At 38.4% G+C, this 16751-nt stretch overlaps 2 protein-coding genes across 2 annotated transcripts; one reads left to right on the top strand and one right to left on the bottom strand.

The window, feature by feature from the left end:
• Positions 1 to 476: 476 nt before the first annotated feature.
• LOC119735634 (sulfotransferase 1A3-like) lies at positions 477 to 7183 on the bottom strand. The gene is made up of 2 exons (XM_038209421.1): positions 7028 to 7183; positions 477 to 670 (listed from the first exon to the last, which is right to left on the bottom strand). Exons 1-2 carry the CDS (start codon positions 7179 to 7181, stop codon positions 507 to 509), a joined length of 318 nt encoding a protein of 105 aa, XP_038065349.1. The 5' UTR covers positions 7182 to 7183; the 3' UTR covers positions 477 to 506.
• A 1303-nt stretch (positions 7184 to 8486) lies between these two features.
• Positions 8487 to 16180, top strand: LOC119735633 (sulfotransferase 1C2-like). Its single transcript, XM_038209420.1, has 7 exons — positions 8487 to 8830; positions 9464 to 9625; positions 11305 to 11441; positions 11751 to 11985; positions 12228 to 12322; positions 12915 to 13092; positions 13815 to 16180. The coding sequence occupies exons 1-7, from the start codon at positions 8803 to 8805 to the stop codon at positions 13919 to 13921; spliced, it is 942 nt and encodes a 313-aa protein (XP_038065348.1). The 5' UTR covers positions 8487 to 8802; the 3' UTR covers positions 13922 to 16180.
• Positions 16181 to 16751: the final 571 nt, after the last annotated feature.

Below are 16751 nucleotides of genomic sequence, written 5' to 3'. Positions count from 1 at the left end.
TCGGCAAGGATAGACTTATATATTGAGGCATAGTATTAAATGGGCCTGATGAAGTTTTCCTATTTGTATTATTATTGTCGTTTTTTAAACATTTATTTCATCCACCATCCAACAGCGCAAGCATCAGAAACGGATGGATACAGTGATTAATTTACAATAAAATGACAACATTTCATTTAAACACAACCAATTACGTGACACCTATAGATTATTGCAAAGATGGATTTGGCATACAGCATTTGAAGAACTTTTCTTTGGGGTCTGAAGTAGCGTAGCTACAGGGTTAAAAATGCTGAAGGAAAATGGAGTGCACATTTTTTTTATCAGGGGGACACTTAAAAGCAAGTGATATATACTTTTTTGTTCAATTCAAGATTTCAATTGGGGGTGAGGGGGGGGGGGGGGCATCCGGGGGCACGGACATCCGCTGGCGGCACTTGCCCCGTGTGCCCCCCCCCCCAAAAAAGTGACGTCGCTGCTGCTCTGACGGTTCTTCTAATTTGCGATTAAGTAAAACAAATACAGCAATATATATCAATGAGCCGCCTTACTTCCTCGGGGAAATTCTGCTCAAAATATGGCACGCGAAGCATAGAGTGGCTTTTGCTGACCTCTTCAAGGTTCCCATCATGCATCACGGCCGACATGATCTCCTGAACCCAAGTTGTGCCTGTGAAAAGGAGAACAAAATCATGTCAATGTTAGAGCTCAAAATGTCACCGTCCTAATTAGTTTTCGAGTGCCTGGTTGCAAGTTAAGATACCTTTCTTTTGTCCCTTCTCATACCTTTCTTTTGTCCCTTCCTAGAATCATTTGATAGCAAGTGTACCGCTATTTCTGCCTTTAAATGTACTGTTTTTAGCAGAATCTTGAAAAAGATACGTGCTGCATGAGCATGCAAAAAGTCATCCGAGACCGTTTGCTCAGCACGTAGCTCACAAAATATCCCTGCGCAGTCTAGTGGTTGCGAAGGGCGATTTCTAAAGGTTACGTAACACTTTATTTTGAATTAAACTACATGTGCACATACACGTTCGCGTAGGCGGGTGAAATCTTTGAAAATGTATTTCTCCAGTTTGGAAGACCGTATCTTAATGCAACTTTCAGGATTGATTTCCCTACTAATGATCCAAGTATGTGCTGAAAATCGTTGTGATATGTTTTTACTTTTCGTTGAAATTGGAAAAATAGGCCTGGCTACGTGCATTTTTGAAAGTTTTGACACTGACGTTTGCCATATCTGTCAATCTTTTCAAGCCTCACGAATATTAATAAGTCCCTATCCATTATGGTGTCCAGTAAAACATTTGAAAAAAGCGCCTTCACGAGTTATTAATTGATAAATGTCACCCTTTTTGCCGGCTTCCATTGGTCGATACCGAGACCCACGCCAAAACACGCTGAGTGACACTAATGAATATGTTATTATACAATACGTTATTGTGTGGCTTGGCCGAAATCGGTCGACCATACCGCCTAAGACGCTTTGCTGAACAATGCATGTGGGTTGGGCCGGCAGAAATCGTCGTCGAAATTTTCCATGGAGACGGTTCAAAGTGTAACACTAGCGTTTGCAACAACTATATTTAGCTAAAATTCGAAATATACTTAGTATGATATAATTAAGTGTTCAACTACTCGTGAAATAACATTTTGAGAAATTCCTAGACACGATATATTACAGAGATTTGGGGAAGTTTTCGAACGATTTCCTCCAGACTTGAAGGTCAGCTATACCAGTAACCAGTACTGCCGTTTCGGAACGGATGACGGCGATTTTTTTTCACTGACATAAAGTTTAGAATTTCTTCGTTCGTTATAATTTAACATTTAAATCATTCTCTACATATTTTCTGAGAAACACAACGTTCAAAAGGCTATGTTTTTGTGGTGCATGAATTTCACTGCTCTGCTATAGCGTCTAAGTACGTAATTGGATAAGCTTTGCTTAACAATGGCAGACGCTTTGCCTTAGCAACCACATGACTGTGTGCACGGTGAATTTTTGCTGAGATTTCTGCTTTGTGTGGCCGTGAAGTAAATATCTATCCTGTTTGATTTCTTTCGCCTATAGCGAGGTGAAAAACCCACCATGTGCGGTCAACTCGAGCTACGTGCTGAGCAAACGGCCTCGAATAACGTTTTGCTCAGCACGTAGCTCTCATCATTTTATTGTGTTCAATGAAACCCAACTTTTCAATGAAGTAGACGGAATTCATCTTTTCTTTCCCTGGCTCTGGTTTTTTTCAAAGGAAGTAAATCCGACCATTCACTCCGTTTGACACATTTTATTGACTGTTTGCTTGCTTACCCGTGGTTGGCAAACTATTGAAGATCAACGTTGCCAAAACAAATAATATTCTTGTTTCCAATGATACCATTGGATTGCTGGAAGTACAAAATATTCAACAATCGCTGTGTAGCAAAGACGTAACGTAAAACTGCTGGTATTATCTGTTAATTGCCAACTACGGCATAAATGTTTGCCCTTGTGGCAGCCCTAGAAAATGTCGCTCATGGTATACAATATAAATAAATGTTTAAGCTACATAAGTAGTGTAGTCTAAGCATTTGACCCCGTTTTCTCAAGGAGGATCATGATCCTCATCGAGGATCATATCGGTAACCCCGACGAGGATCATAAAACGGGGTGTGTCTATGGCGAGGTGACGTCATGGATCGATGGACAAATCGATCGTGGGGATTAGAGCTGAATTAATATAATTGCTTGAAGATAATAGTACAACCAAAGGGGGAAAAGGCAAACGACGATGCAGACAACGCCAGCGTAAGTGAATAATTTTCTATATACATATTTATTCTTTTTTTTTCTTTTTTCTTTTTTTTCTTTAGTAACTTGAAGCGTCAGTAAAAAAACATCAACAATAGATTCACCCAAATTTTTGATGAAGGTGGTTATCGATGCCTAATAATGGGTACTCTCGTAAATAAAACTGTGTTTTCTTTTAGTTATTAATATTATAAAATTGTTAATTAAGCGCGCGACACGTAACCAGATGTTGATGGGACCAAATACATAAATATTTATATATATTTTTGTGGCAAAACATAACAAAAACATGGTAAGTCAGAACCTTACTTAACAATCACCCAACTGCAAACACAAAGGACTGAAACAAAAAAACATTAAAAGCCAAGTGCATTAATATTATATCCTTAAACAATAAAAACACACACAACTTAATAAAAGACGACTCGGGGTGCCTAAAACCAACCGGAACTCACCAGAACATTCCTTGAGTGGTCAACGGGCGATATACAGTTTTCAAGTATTTTATTCATAACCACATCAAACATACAATATAAAATTAAAAGCAAGCTAAACATACAATGTACATATTATTAAACAAAATAATACATGTAATAATAAAACATATGTAAAAATGAAATAATTGACCACACAATGCACTCGCCTTGGCAGATTAATTCGGTTCACAGTTCGCAGTATAACACATGATGAAAGATTTATTATTCAGTCTGCTCTCAGAAATTTACTTTTTTTCGTATATGAACGAACAAAGATATTAAATACAAATGTAACAAAAAAAGAAAAAAAAAAAAGAGGGTACTTTACCGTCCTGCCCGAACACATTTCAACGACTTGCATAAAAAGAATTATTCACAATATGTATTTTGACTTACCACATCCGATTTATAGTTTCGTATTTTTAACGATTCATTACAATTACATGTACATGTAGTGTAATAATTATTGTGCGGTCCTCCGTCCGTATTTTACCAATTTCAAGAAAATAATAATTCAAAAATTGTTTGAAAATGCGCACAAACGCGTGTTTATTATCTCCTTTTTTTTTTGAGCAACACAAGTTCCAGTTAACTTATTGTAATAACAGACAGGTAGCCCAAATGTATACACTTCCGGCATCACTTCAAATTAGACGTTTCGTAATAATATTGAGCGTTTCATATGAGCTTATCCTGAAATAATGGGACGCTTATACAATACTCATACTCAAAACATCCTCGTGTTTGTTCATTACATTACTTTAAAATACAAAATAGGCTACTTTAGTTCTTATAGATCTTCCGTGTAAGTTAGGACCATAGCATATATGGGGACGAAATAATACCGTCAAAATTCAAGTTGCCGATTGCCGTCGTATTCGTGCATCATCCACCCACAAAACGGGTCCGAGCTAGTAGTATCACAAGGGCCTTTGTATTTGGATGGGGAATCCCTATGACGTCACAGTGATGAGTCATCGATGGACGGCAAACAGAATGACCAGTCCAGACTTGTCCGGTCGTCAAGTCCGAATTCGCGGTGTTTTTAAATATCTCCATGTACACGGCCGCCAGTGCCAGTGACGTCACAGTGATGATTCAGAGATGGACGACAAACAGGCTGACCAGTCCAGACTTGTCCGGTCGTCAAGTCCGAATTCGCGGAGTTTTTAAATACATGTACATGTACATGTATCTCCATGCACACACGATCAGCGGTGTGAACCATTTCAACGTTAGGTAAACGTTTGGTGTGCATCGGCAAGGTGAATGAATGCAGTTTATATGTGCAGTTGGTTTTGATTTCATCACGACGATCGAATTAATCTCCTACACAAATTCAAGGTAAGTTTATGTCTCACGATATAATTATTATCATCAACATTTTTTTCTCTTTGTTTTTTTTTTTGGGGGGGGGGCAGTCCTTTGTTAATGATTTTGCAAAGTCGGCGTGATACATTGCGTGCACATGATAACATTTTGTTGGAAACCGTTTCGGATTTTGAATAATCTTCATCGAAATCTTCGTCTTCATCCTGCGTAGATTCAGTTCTACAGTTTTCTATTTCCGAATCTTCAAATCTACGCTTTTTAAAATCAGGTTCAGATTAATCCACATCAAGGTCCTCCACTTTAATTTTCTCTTCAGCATGTACATTTTCTATATGCCTCCGTAGGTTATATCTCCGTCCAAAGCTCTTGTCACACTTGTGACAAGCATTGGATTTGACTGCAGAAATAGTATTCATGTTGAGTCTTTGAAGGTAAATCACTGAATGGCAAGAAACGGATGAAAACATTTGATATGTAGCTCCTTTGTTTCATGTCTTACTTTCCTCTTGCTCGTTTGCTCTTTTCTTGCTCATTACTTGCTCTTTTCTTGCTCTTTCCTTGCTCCTTTGCTCTTTTCTTGCTCTTGCCTTGCTCATTTCTTGCTCTTTTCTTGCTCTTTTGCTCTTTTCTTGCTCTTTTCTTGCTCTTTTCTTGCTCTTTTGCTCTTTTCTTGCTCTTTTGCACTTTTCTTGCTCTTTTCTTGCTCTTTTCTTGCTTCTTCTTTGCTCCTAGCTGTCTTGCTCATTATCAAGACATTATCATTATCGGCAACTTGAATTTTGACGGTATTATTTCGTCCCCATATATGCTATGGTCCTAACTTACACGGAAGATCTATAAGAACTAAAGTAGCCTATTTTGTATTTTAAAGTAATGTAATGAACAAACACGAGGATGTTTTGAGTATGAGTATTGTATAAGCGTCCCATTATTTCAGGATAAGCTCATATGAAACGCTCAATATTATTACGAAACGTCTAATTTGAAGTGATGCCGGAAGTGTATACATTTGGGCTACCTGTCTGTTATTACAATAAGTTAACTGGAACTTGTGTTGCTCAAAAAAAAAAAGGAGATAATAAACATGCGTTTGTGCGCATTTTCAAACAATTTTTGAATTATTATTTTCTTGAAATTGGTAAAATATGGACGGAGGACCGCATAATAATTATTACAATACATGTACATGTAATTGTAATGAATCGTTAAAAATACGAAACTATAAATCGGATGTGGTAAGTCAAAATACATATTGTAAATAATTCTTTTTATGCAAGTCGTTGAAATGTGTTCGGGCAGGACGGTAAAGTACCCTCTTTTTTTTTTCTTTTTTTGTTACATTTGTATTTAATATCTTTGTTCGTTCATATACGAAAAAAAGTAAATTTCTGAGAGCAGACTGAATAATAAATCTTTCATCATGTGTTATACTGCGAACTGTGAACCGAATTAATCTGCCAAGGCGAGTGCATTGTGTGGTCAATTATTTCATTTTTACATATTTTTTATTATTACATGTATTATTTTGTTTAATAATATGTACATTGTATGTTTAGCTTGCTTTTAATTTTATATTGTATGTTTGATGTGGTTATGAATAAAATACTTGAAAACTGTATATCGCCCGTTGACCACTCAAGGAATGTTCTGGTGAGTTCCGGTTGGTTTTAGGCACCCCGAGTCGTCTTTTATTAAGTTGTGTGTGTTTTTATTGTTTAAGGATATAATTTTAATGCACTTGGCTTTTAATGTTTTTTTGTTTCAGTCCTTTGTGTTTGCAGTTGGGTAATTGTTAAGTAAGGTTCTGACTTACCATGTTTTAGTTATGTTTTGCCACAAAAATATATATAAATATTTATGTATTTGGTCCCATCAACATCTGGTTACGTGTCGCGTGCTTAATTAAACATTTTATAACATTAATAACTAAAAGAAAACACAGTTTTATTTACGAGAGTACCCATTATTAGGCATCGATAACCACCTTCATCAACAATTAGGGTGAATCTATTGTTGATGTTTTTTTACTGACGCTTCAAGTTACTAAAGAAAAAAAAGAAAAAAGAAAAAAAAAGAATAAATATGTATATAGAAAATTATTCACTTACGCTGGCGTTGTCTGCATCGTCGTTTGCCTTTTCCCCCTTTGGTTGTACTATTATCTTCAAGCAATAATATTAATTCAGCTCTAATCCCCACGATCGATTTGTCCATCGATCCATGACGTCACCTCGCCATAGACACACCCCGTTTTATGATCCTCGTCGGGGTTACCGATATGATCCTCGATGAGGATCATGATCCTCCTTGAGAAAACGGGGTCAAATGCTTAGACTACACTACTACTTACATATATACGAACAATATATAATAGCTGCACCCTGCCCAAATAGCATGTCCGAAAAATGTGCACCCATAGTGTTCTCACCTGCTTTTGGGTAGGTAACGATCCAACAGTCGTCGGCTCTGACCTCAAATGACCTCAGCTCGTCCATGATTTTGTGAATGTTTGAATTAAGTGGGCCTCCTTCGTACTCGCCCAGCGTGTACGGTTGCTGGGCCGTGTACATTTCCCTCATCATTTCTCGAACTGCAAGCCAAAACAAACGTGCTAGACTATTAAAAATACGTTAAATCTCCGTCTTTGATCCGCAAGGATTATCGAAGAACATGCAGCACTCTTATTCTTCATAGCAAAAACACGGAAGTGCATTCAAAATATATCAAAATCTTAGGCAACAGACAGAATTAACGATATTGTATATAATAGGGTTTTGACACATGTCATTGGGAAATTATTAAAAATATGATTTCATTAATTATGACACGTAAACGTGGAATCTGGAGTAAATTATGAGACAGTAAAACGGGCCAAGATTTTCAGGGAAATGACAATTAAGATACTGCTTACGAAACAAACCTCTGTGGATGTATATACACAATTAAAGTGTATTACAATCTTCGACAGTTCATGTCCATGGCGATGGAAGCATACGTCAGGTTAAAGCCTATGCATAAAGTAAGGTATATATACATGTATATGTATAGAGAAATATTAATCCTGTGGCAAAACATGAACACAACCCTCAACTCAATGATATACAGGTACACATGTGCATGTAGGCCTGCATGCACACTTTCGAGTGTGCATGCAGTAACAAGGGTTCCGTGATAGCTTATACACAACACTGCCGGCGGTACAATGCTCGACCTTAATAAATATGCGACCTATATTGTGGTGTGCTCCGACATAATGTTAGAGTTGTTGGTTGGTACACTCTGGAGGTGCCACACTGAAAAATTGCCTGGGTTAATTTTACCAAAGAAGGGGGGAAAACTGGAACTACCCAAACTTGGGTTGTTCTATAACCAATTGTTTTGGTTATAATTAATGTTAAATTCAACCAAAAGTTGTAGTCATACAAGATCAAATTAAATTTGGTCTTGAATGACAACAAGTTTTGTTGAATTTAGCAGAAATTCTAACCCAAACAATTAGTTATAGAACAACCCAAGTTTGGGTACGGTAGTTCCAGTTTTCACACTTTCTTTGGTAAAATTAACCCAGGCAATTTCTCAGTGCATAGTTCACTCTGAAAAAAGTCTCTTGTCAGATTCACCCGCAATCCAGTGCAATTGAACGGTCTCGTTATTCCGGTAGAAAGGCAAGCTTTGTGATATTATTATGCCCTCCCTTGAGCTGTGCCCATTATGCCGTGTGCTGAGTTCCTGTGTTGTCATGTACATGTACACTACACGTAGAGGTGTTATTGTATACAAGATCACAGCGAAACACATTTGGCAGACAGAGCGATTTGCTGGGTTATTCCTATTCCAGTATTCGACATACATGTAAACAGCTTCAATGCCTCTTGTGTTTGGTATTATTGAGAATAGGCCGTGATCGACGATCGTTAGGCATAAGCTTATGACAGCATTACGCATTTGGTTTAGCTTTCGTTCACCAAAATGAACAGTTTATATTTTACAGGCACTTTTACCGTGGTCTGTGCTGAATGAAACACCAATAAAGCATGAGTATTGCTCTGCCAGTGCAATTCCGCTGTTTTGTATAGCGCACGGATGAGCATATGTGATCAACCCTATTGTGGCTATCGTTGCACAAGCGGGCTGCCTTTGACGAATATTGTGCTTACGCTCATCTTTCATCGCCACACGTCCATACGTTCAGTTTGAACCATAATGGACAAGTACGTTACCATCGAAGAATGTAAGTACAGTCGATCTTGTTCCCATCGTAACGAGCTATTTTCTACACTCTATTCATGTTTTTCTACAGCACATGCAGAAATTATTCTTCATTATAATTATATCCGATCGACAGCTGTGCTCGAGTCAGAGATTTATGATCCATCTAGAATTATAGTAGGCCTATTGACAACAATCAGCCACAAATATACGATTGGATTTGGTTTTCATTGCAGATATGTTTTTGGTTTTCTTAAATATAAACATAATTTATGAAAATAAAACAAACTGAATCTTGGCTGAGAAATTGTCTGTTCATTTTGTTTTGGTCTATTTACGTACTTTAGTTAATAGTTGACTTTTTCGGTCAGTCAGTCTGGTTTGTCGAGGTAGAACCATAATGGTAGCAAGGTCATTTTTGATTGTGGGGTCGACTCGTTAAGCGGCACACTGAGCGTCGCTAGACCATTTTTGATTGGTGGGGGGGGGGGAGGTTTAACAATTAATAATACATTGCCGACAAAATCATCTAGCTGTACTGAAATGTAGATATGGTATTTTCCACCGGTCACCAAGCCTCCATAAAATCACAGGGGGGAGGGCTTTCAACTACATAATTTACAGCGTAACTATTTCCCACGTAAATTGCTTGTAGTTCGAGAGTTGAGAAAAAAACTGTTCACAGACGAGCATCCGCACACGTTGGGCGAGTACGAAGGAGTGCAACTAGATTCCGGCATTTGTGAAATGATGGATGAGCTCAAGTCATTCAAGGTCAGAGCCGACGACTGTTGGATCGTCTCTTACCCAAAAGCAGGTGGGTAACTAGGCCTATACAGTCTTGGTCCAAGAACTGGTAGTTTGTACGTTAATTGCTCCCCAAATGCCGGATGTCGACCGATAGCATGCAATGCAAGCCGCCGCTGTGGTAGAGAACACTATCAACAATCATAGACCAATCCATTTTTCGGGTATGTTTGCCCTGAGACCCAAGGAATTCCGAGCATAGTCTTATACAGGGTGCCCCCCCCCCCCAAAAAAAAGGCTATACAAACAGACTATACCAATGTAATTCTGTTAAACGAAAATTAGTGATACCAAGATAGCCCAATTCGGTCCAGTAGTTTTTGTTCTATAGCTTATTTTGTGAACATGATCAGTTGTATGCTTCACAAAAAAAGGCTCTGGAGCAAAAACACTGTACCGAATGGGATATCTTCGTATCAATTTTCTTCTGAAAAGATTCTCCGTCCATTGGTATAGGTGGTTTGAGTCTCAAGGTAGTGGAAGTATGCAGTTCCGCTTTTGTGTGGTGCCACTCTGTATATGCCTCACCGGCTCCGTGCGCAATCCGGCCGGAAAACTTGTGAGATATATGCTCGGAATATTGGGCCGGTGCGAAGTTCCTATAAGACAGTCGATTCATCTTGTCACTATCCACCAATGTGACAGCTTGGCTGCGCTTGTATATCTAATGGCCACTGCGTCAGTTGGTAACGGAATTGTTCTCGGACTTAGCTTGGCCTTGAAACAAATCATCTAGAGCCATTGAAGAAAAAAAAAAACACCGTTGATTTTATTTTATCTATCAGACGGACTTGATTAAACACAATAGAAAATTTACTTTTGCAGAAAAAAAAAATGAAAACGTGAAATTCCGGATTAAGAAGTTATTTCAAATCGTTTGAAATATTTATTCATTTTCTTGATATGTGCCACGCATGCGTATTATAGTAATTGACTACTGGTTGCAGAAAAAAAAGAATATTTGCGATCAGCTGCACACTTTTTAAAAACCATCTCCGATCGATACCATATGAAGTCAAATAAATCCACCAGTTCCGAGGGCATTTAAAACCATCCTTTTATTCACTTTGAATTTTTTTTTTCAAATTGAATCAGTAGGCACGTATCTATGTTCAGTTGGATTATTTTTGAAGTCATCCTCTAAGAGAACAAACAGGTAAAACAAAATCTAAAATAAGAAAGAGAGGTAACCTTGGATAAAGGATGATTTTAGGGAAGGATGATTTCCAAAAAAAATGTGGGTTTTTTTCGGCTGGAGATTCAGAAAACAATTGTGAAATAGTGCTCATTGGTGGAGAGGTTAGGCCAAAAAAATACTCGGTCTCGGCTTTTTTTTCAAGCTTGGATTGTACAGACAAGGTGAGGTACTATTTTGCTTGTTTAGTGTCCTCATGTACGTTGGTGTCCTCTATAATTTGCCTCGGTGCCTTCAATCATTTGCCTCGGTGCAATTTCCTATTCCTTGGTGCTCCTTGGTAAAAAAAATTGAGGAGGTGCGGCAGTAGAGGGCGCTGTTGGAGCTACCGCGGAACATTTTGGAAAAACAAAGGTTGACACGCATGATTAAAATCGACGCGCGCGCTGACCAGAGACCGACTATTTCTTTTGTCCTTACACTGTTAATTTCCTGGCCTTTTCAGCTTTACCAAAGACATGGATTGTTTATTCGCCTTGTTTTATATTTCACAGGTACAACGTGGGTCCAGGAGATCGTGTTTTGCGCAATGCATGATGGGAACCTGCAGGAAGTCAACAAGACACACACTAAGTTGCAGGTGCCGTTTCTGGAGCACAGTATGCCCGAGGAAGTAAGGCGGCTCAAAAACGTAGGTGTATGGCTACAACCCAATCCATAGATTGCTGCTTTCATAGTGTGTTGTTGTTTCGGGACTTTGCATAACACGGACAAAATGCCAAATACTGACACCTCTAATTACGTCAGATTTTAAGTTAACTTCGTTGCAGATGTTATTAGGTGCAAATAATGTAGGTTTCCACGCAGATTAACTGCATGCCAATCAGTATTATGTGAAGAATATTAAATTTTGCTCTTATCCAAGCAGCCACCCTGCCACAGTAGCTTAATTAATGTGCCATCGACAGAAAGACTTTCAATGGATTTCTATTCTCCACAGCTTCCACCGACTCACAGAATAGCGGACGAGATGCCTTCTCCCAGAGTCATCAAGTCCCACCTTCCTGGCCAGCTCCTGCCTCCACAAATCTGGACCAAGAAAGCCAAGATCGTCTACGTCATCCGCAACCCAAAGGACTTGATGGTGTCTTATTTCTACTTCGAGAACCTGTTAAATTTGAAGGGCGCAGGGCTACCGTTTGAGGAGTATTTAGAATACAGAAACTCAAACAAAGGTAAAATATTATCTCGGTTATTTGATGAAACAATGTTGCTTCCATAATAGTTTACACGTAGCAGATGATTTCGTTGCCCTAAAATAACATCATTGATTGCTCCCGACACCTTACGTGTCATGATGTAATAACGATCCGAATGAACCTGCAGTATAGGTTGCACATGGAACTGAATAAAGCGCTCTCTTGGCAGATTAAAAAAAACCTTTACGACATCGCATTGGTTGGTTGTTTGTTCAAAGCAAGTGAAGGATCATGGTGGGACCACTACTTGTACTTTTGGAAGAGAAGGCACCAACCCAACGTTCTGTTGCTACGGTTTGAAGATTTGAAAAGAGTGAGTGTTTGCTCTGATATGTTTAAGGAATAGCTGACGTTTACTTTATTAGTGCTCCATACGAGAAATTATTCCACGATGTTTTCACGAAGTGACAAAAACCTCCAAAATCGAAAATTTTTCATTTTCGAGTTTTGCCGGCCAATTTATTGCATTTGACAAAAGGAAGAATATCGCTGAGTTTCAAAGCGAATTATTGTTTACTTTTGTAATTATCATAAACAAACATTTGACAGAATGCCTAAAATCCGTGTTTTTCTGTTTTCACGAAGTGACACAAACTTACCTCCTTAGCAGGGCCAGAGGAATAAAGCATTTTTCTACACACACGTTAGGATGGGATTGGTACCCTTCATTAATAGCATCTGGTTTGTAATATATCTATTCCATGATATGCGTTCAGACCTGGCGTTTGCACAACATTTGCGGATCTATACGGGGAAGAGGCAGCGGTGACCACTCCAGGCCCAGCAGCCAGAAACAAAATCTCCTCATGAGCAAATCCTTAGTCTGCCACTTGTGCAAGACAACCACCTCTCGACGTCCAAACTGTGACTAATCAACGAACGTGTAATGTCCATTTTGAATGCAGGATCTGCGAGGAAACGTGGAGACAATCAGTCGGTTTCTGGGCAAGGCTCTGTCTGCCAAGACACTGGATGACATCACGGAGCATTGCTCATTCGACAACATGAAGAGCAACCCCATGATCAACCCTGACTACTTACTTTCAACCGACGAGAGACCTGGCCGTTCCTTTATGCGGAAAGGTGAATTTTCTTAAAGTTTTCCCTAGCCCCCAAAAAAGCGATCAAAACAGTCACACAGAGTAGAAAGGTACAAACAAAAACAACCAAGCCCCTCAGTCATGAACATTAATTTATTTAAAAACAGAGGGGTTGGGGTACCAACATGGTAATTTTTATTCTTCGCCAAAAATATCAAATACAATGTGTTAAAAATATAAGGTTTTCGAAAAGTGAAATTATTCAGGTTTCCTTAAACACTAAACAGGAAGAACATCTATTGATGCGATCGAAGGAACCGAATATTATATTTTTTTCTTTTCAATTTGATACGACAAAACGTAAAAAGCAACCATTGGACAATAATTTAAAAGAATAATAACCTAGTGCATGCGTAACAAAAGAGGTTGTGTATCGCTAATGTTAACATGCCAGAACCAGTGAACACAGTGGTTTTGCTAAAGCTGTTGTGAATCCGTTTCATAATTGGTTTGATTCTCCTCTGTGAATTGAAAATAAGCTCCACTGTGGTTGTAAATGGTGTGGTGACAATCTGCTGAAAGGTATAGTGAACCATTTTCAGGTGACAAGTTGTTCAAAGTAGGATGTGTACTACACCGTTCGTGTAATGTATCGTTTAGGAATGCACGTGAACTGATGTAGGAAGTGAGCCTGACCCGGGGAGGATGTGACGTCACCGTTTCTCAGCATATAGCTCTACTTTTGTTGTCCTTTTTTAATTTTAGGTAAAAGTGGGAGTTGGAAGACCCACTTCACTGTGGCGCAGAACGAAGCCATGGACGCCCTCATTAAGGAGAAGCTGCACGGTACCGGACTCACCTTCGATCACTGACCAATCAGATTGCATTGATTTGTTAGAGCTAGCCAATCAGGCATTGGAACAGTACAGCGATGAAACAGAAAAGGCGTTATGCCTACTTACTCTGAACGTTACTAATTTTACTGATAGAAGTGAAGCCAGATAACCTTTCATTTGAGTAAAAGTGTATAGGACCTACCCCATTAAATTATGACATAAATCGGCAACAATTCTCGAATAAATGGTTGATAATTATTTTACCTTTGACATATAAATTGTCCCCGGCTCAGAATTTGATCTTTTTGTCTTTGGAACCAATGGAGTGCCCGACTTCAAAACGAGACCTGCATTCTCTCCCCAATGCTGCAAAATGTTACCATACCTACGCCATTGTACGAGTCATGTAGTAGAACACTTGTAATTTGTTTCTCATATTTGCTCTTTCACGGGACAGTAAATAGTGTTTATATGTTTACATGTGACTTTTAGCCTTCGAAAGGTAAATACAATTTGCGAATTTCAATCACAATAATATGGAATTTAAAATCCAGTGCAACCTTTTTTTTCTCAACGTCCTCTAAGTGAGCTGCTGTTTATTGATGTTCAAATACAAGAAACTGTTCCGGTAATTACAAGCTCGCTGACCTCAAAATCACATTCAAATGACTCTTCAACATTTTTTTTTCGATTTACCCAAAAGTTTATTTACACCAGAAACCCATAACATAACAAAATATAACTTTCGTATTAACTTTTACCTATAGGCATGTACATGTACGTGATATAATTTACCAATATACAAATAATGAATGTTCATGAGTGCACTGGTAAGAATAATTTCATGAGGTGACAGATGGATGTTCCACACCACGAGGCTAAGCAGAGTGTAATGGAACATTCCACCTGTCACCGAATGAAATTATTCTTTCCATTGCACGAATGTGAAACATTATTTGTTTTTTACAACACCTGAATACATTTCGTCATCTGATTGGTCAGAGCCGCCACCAATAGTGTGAGCCTTTTTTATCTTTTATTTATCGTGGAATAGAACTTCTATTTCTGCAGTGCGGCCGGGTCGTGGGTTGGTACGAATAATTAAATGACATGTGATCAAGGTCCAACCAATCAGATGACGGGGATTCATCAGGCATTGTACAGGTGGATAAAAAAACGAAACCGAGATATTATTGCTAATTGGAATAAAAATAGGGCACATGAGAACTAAAAGGAGATATCCTCTGTTAGGGTTGACTCTCCTCTTTAAAATGACACCCTGATCATGTCATTACATTCACGGTCGACTGAGCAGTGACCAATTTAATGAAAGGATCTATTTAGAGAATTGCGCCACCTGCCTTGATTTGCAACCATTGCCTAATTTCACTCTGTAACAAAGGACACCACAAAAACCACAATCGAAAAGTGATTTCACCAAGAAGAGTGGCGCAACTCTCTAAATAGACCCTTTCATAAAATTGGTCACTGCTCAGTCAACCGTGAATGTAATAACATGATCTACTAGGTGTCATTTTAAAGGGGAGATTCAACCCTAACAGAAGACATCTCCCTTTGATTCACATATATGTCCTACTTCAGTTCTAATTAGCAATAATATCTCGGTTTCGCTTTTTTATCCCCCTGTATAATAACATTAGTGTGAATGAATATACAGAACGATACAATACAATGCTGAGCCTAAACTGTATGAATGATAATACATCTAGCTCTTCAACAGGACAGGGATAACACTTTTTAAGCTACACGTATATCTATACCAACCAGCTTAAATCGTATACAGTGAAATGTATAACGCAGGAGTGCTACAGTTTACTGAGTTAATACAAATGACAATGGGAATTCCTGATATGTTCTGCATAGCATTAAAACCTAAACTTATATCATTACCAAAAACTTGCGATTTTAGTGTTGTAATATGGTGTTTAAGCTCAACTATACGAAGCTGTTTCATACCAGTTTAATACTTCAACGCATATGAGGTATCTGAAAACTAAAGTCAAACCAATAGCGAGTTGTAAGCGGATGGCTAATGGTTCCTCTTCAACCTCACAGAAAATAAATATTCATCCTTAAGATATTAATCAAATCGGCAAGGATAGACTTATATATTGAGGCTAGTATTAAATGGGCCTGATGAAATTATCCTATTTTTATTATTATTGTCGTTTTTTTTACATTTATTTCATCCACCATCCAACAGCGCAAGCATCAGAAACGGATGGATACATTGATTAATTTACAATAAAATGACAACATTTCATTTAAACACAACCAATTACGTGACACCTATAGATTATTGCAAAGATGGATTTGGCATACAACATTTGAAGAACTTTTCTTTGGGGTCTGAAGTAGCGTAGCTACAGGGTTAAAAATGCTGAAGGAACATGGAGTGCACATTTTTTTTTCAGGGGGACACTTAAAAGCAAGTGATATATACATTTTTTTGTTCAAGATTTCAATTTTTGCAGGTATACACTCACGTTTTTGAACCGCCTTACTTCCTCGGGGAAATTCTGCTCAAAATATGGCACACGGAGCATAGAGTGGCTTTTGTTGACCTCTTCAAGGTTCCCATCATGCATCACGGCCGACATGATCTCCTGAACCCAAGTTGTGCCTGTGAAAAGGAGAACAAAATCATGTCAATGTTAGAGCTCAAAATGTCACCGTCCTAATTAGTTTTCGAGTGCCTGGTTGCAAGTTAAGATACCTTTCTTTTGTCCCTTCTCATACCTTTCTTTTGTCCCTTCCTAGAATCATTTGATAGCAAGTGTACCGCTATTTCTGCCTTTAAATGTACTGTTTTTAGCAGAATCTTGAAAAAGATACGTGCTGCATG

The sequence above is a fragment of the Patiria miniata genome, unplaced genomic scaffold, assembly GCF_015706575.1.
Source record: "Patiria miniata isolate m_02_andy unplaced genomic scaffold, ASM1570657v1 HiC_scaffold_29, whole genome shotgun sequence".
NCBI lineage: Eukaryota > Metazoa > Echinodermata > Asteroidea > Valvatida > Asterinidae > Patiria > Patiria miniata.
This window is presented reverse-complemented; position numbering and strand designations above follow the sequence as displayed.

Bases quoted from the DNA above. Each gene is read 5' to 3' on its own strand.
- LOC119735634 (XM_038209421.1), bottom strand. From the start codon at position 7,181: ATGATGAGGGAAATGTACACGGCCCAGCAACCGTACACGCTGGGCGAG. The intron at 671-7,027 runs GTGAGAACACTA...TCCTTTTCACAG, and splicing joins CGTTACCTACCCAAAAGCAG to GCACAACTTGGGTTCAGGAG.
- LOC119735633 (XM_038209420.1), top strand. From the start codon at position 8,803: ATGGACAAGTACGTTACCATCGAAGAAT. The intron at 9,626-11,304 runs GTGGGTAACTAG...TATATTTCACAG, and splicing joins CGTCTCTTACCCAAAAGCAG to GTACAACGTGGGTCCAGGAG. The intron at 13,093-13,814 runs GTGAATTTTCTT...TTTTAATTTTAG, and splicing joins CCGTTCCTTTATGCGGAAAG to GTAAAAGTGGGAGTTGGAAG.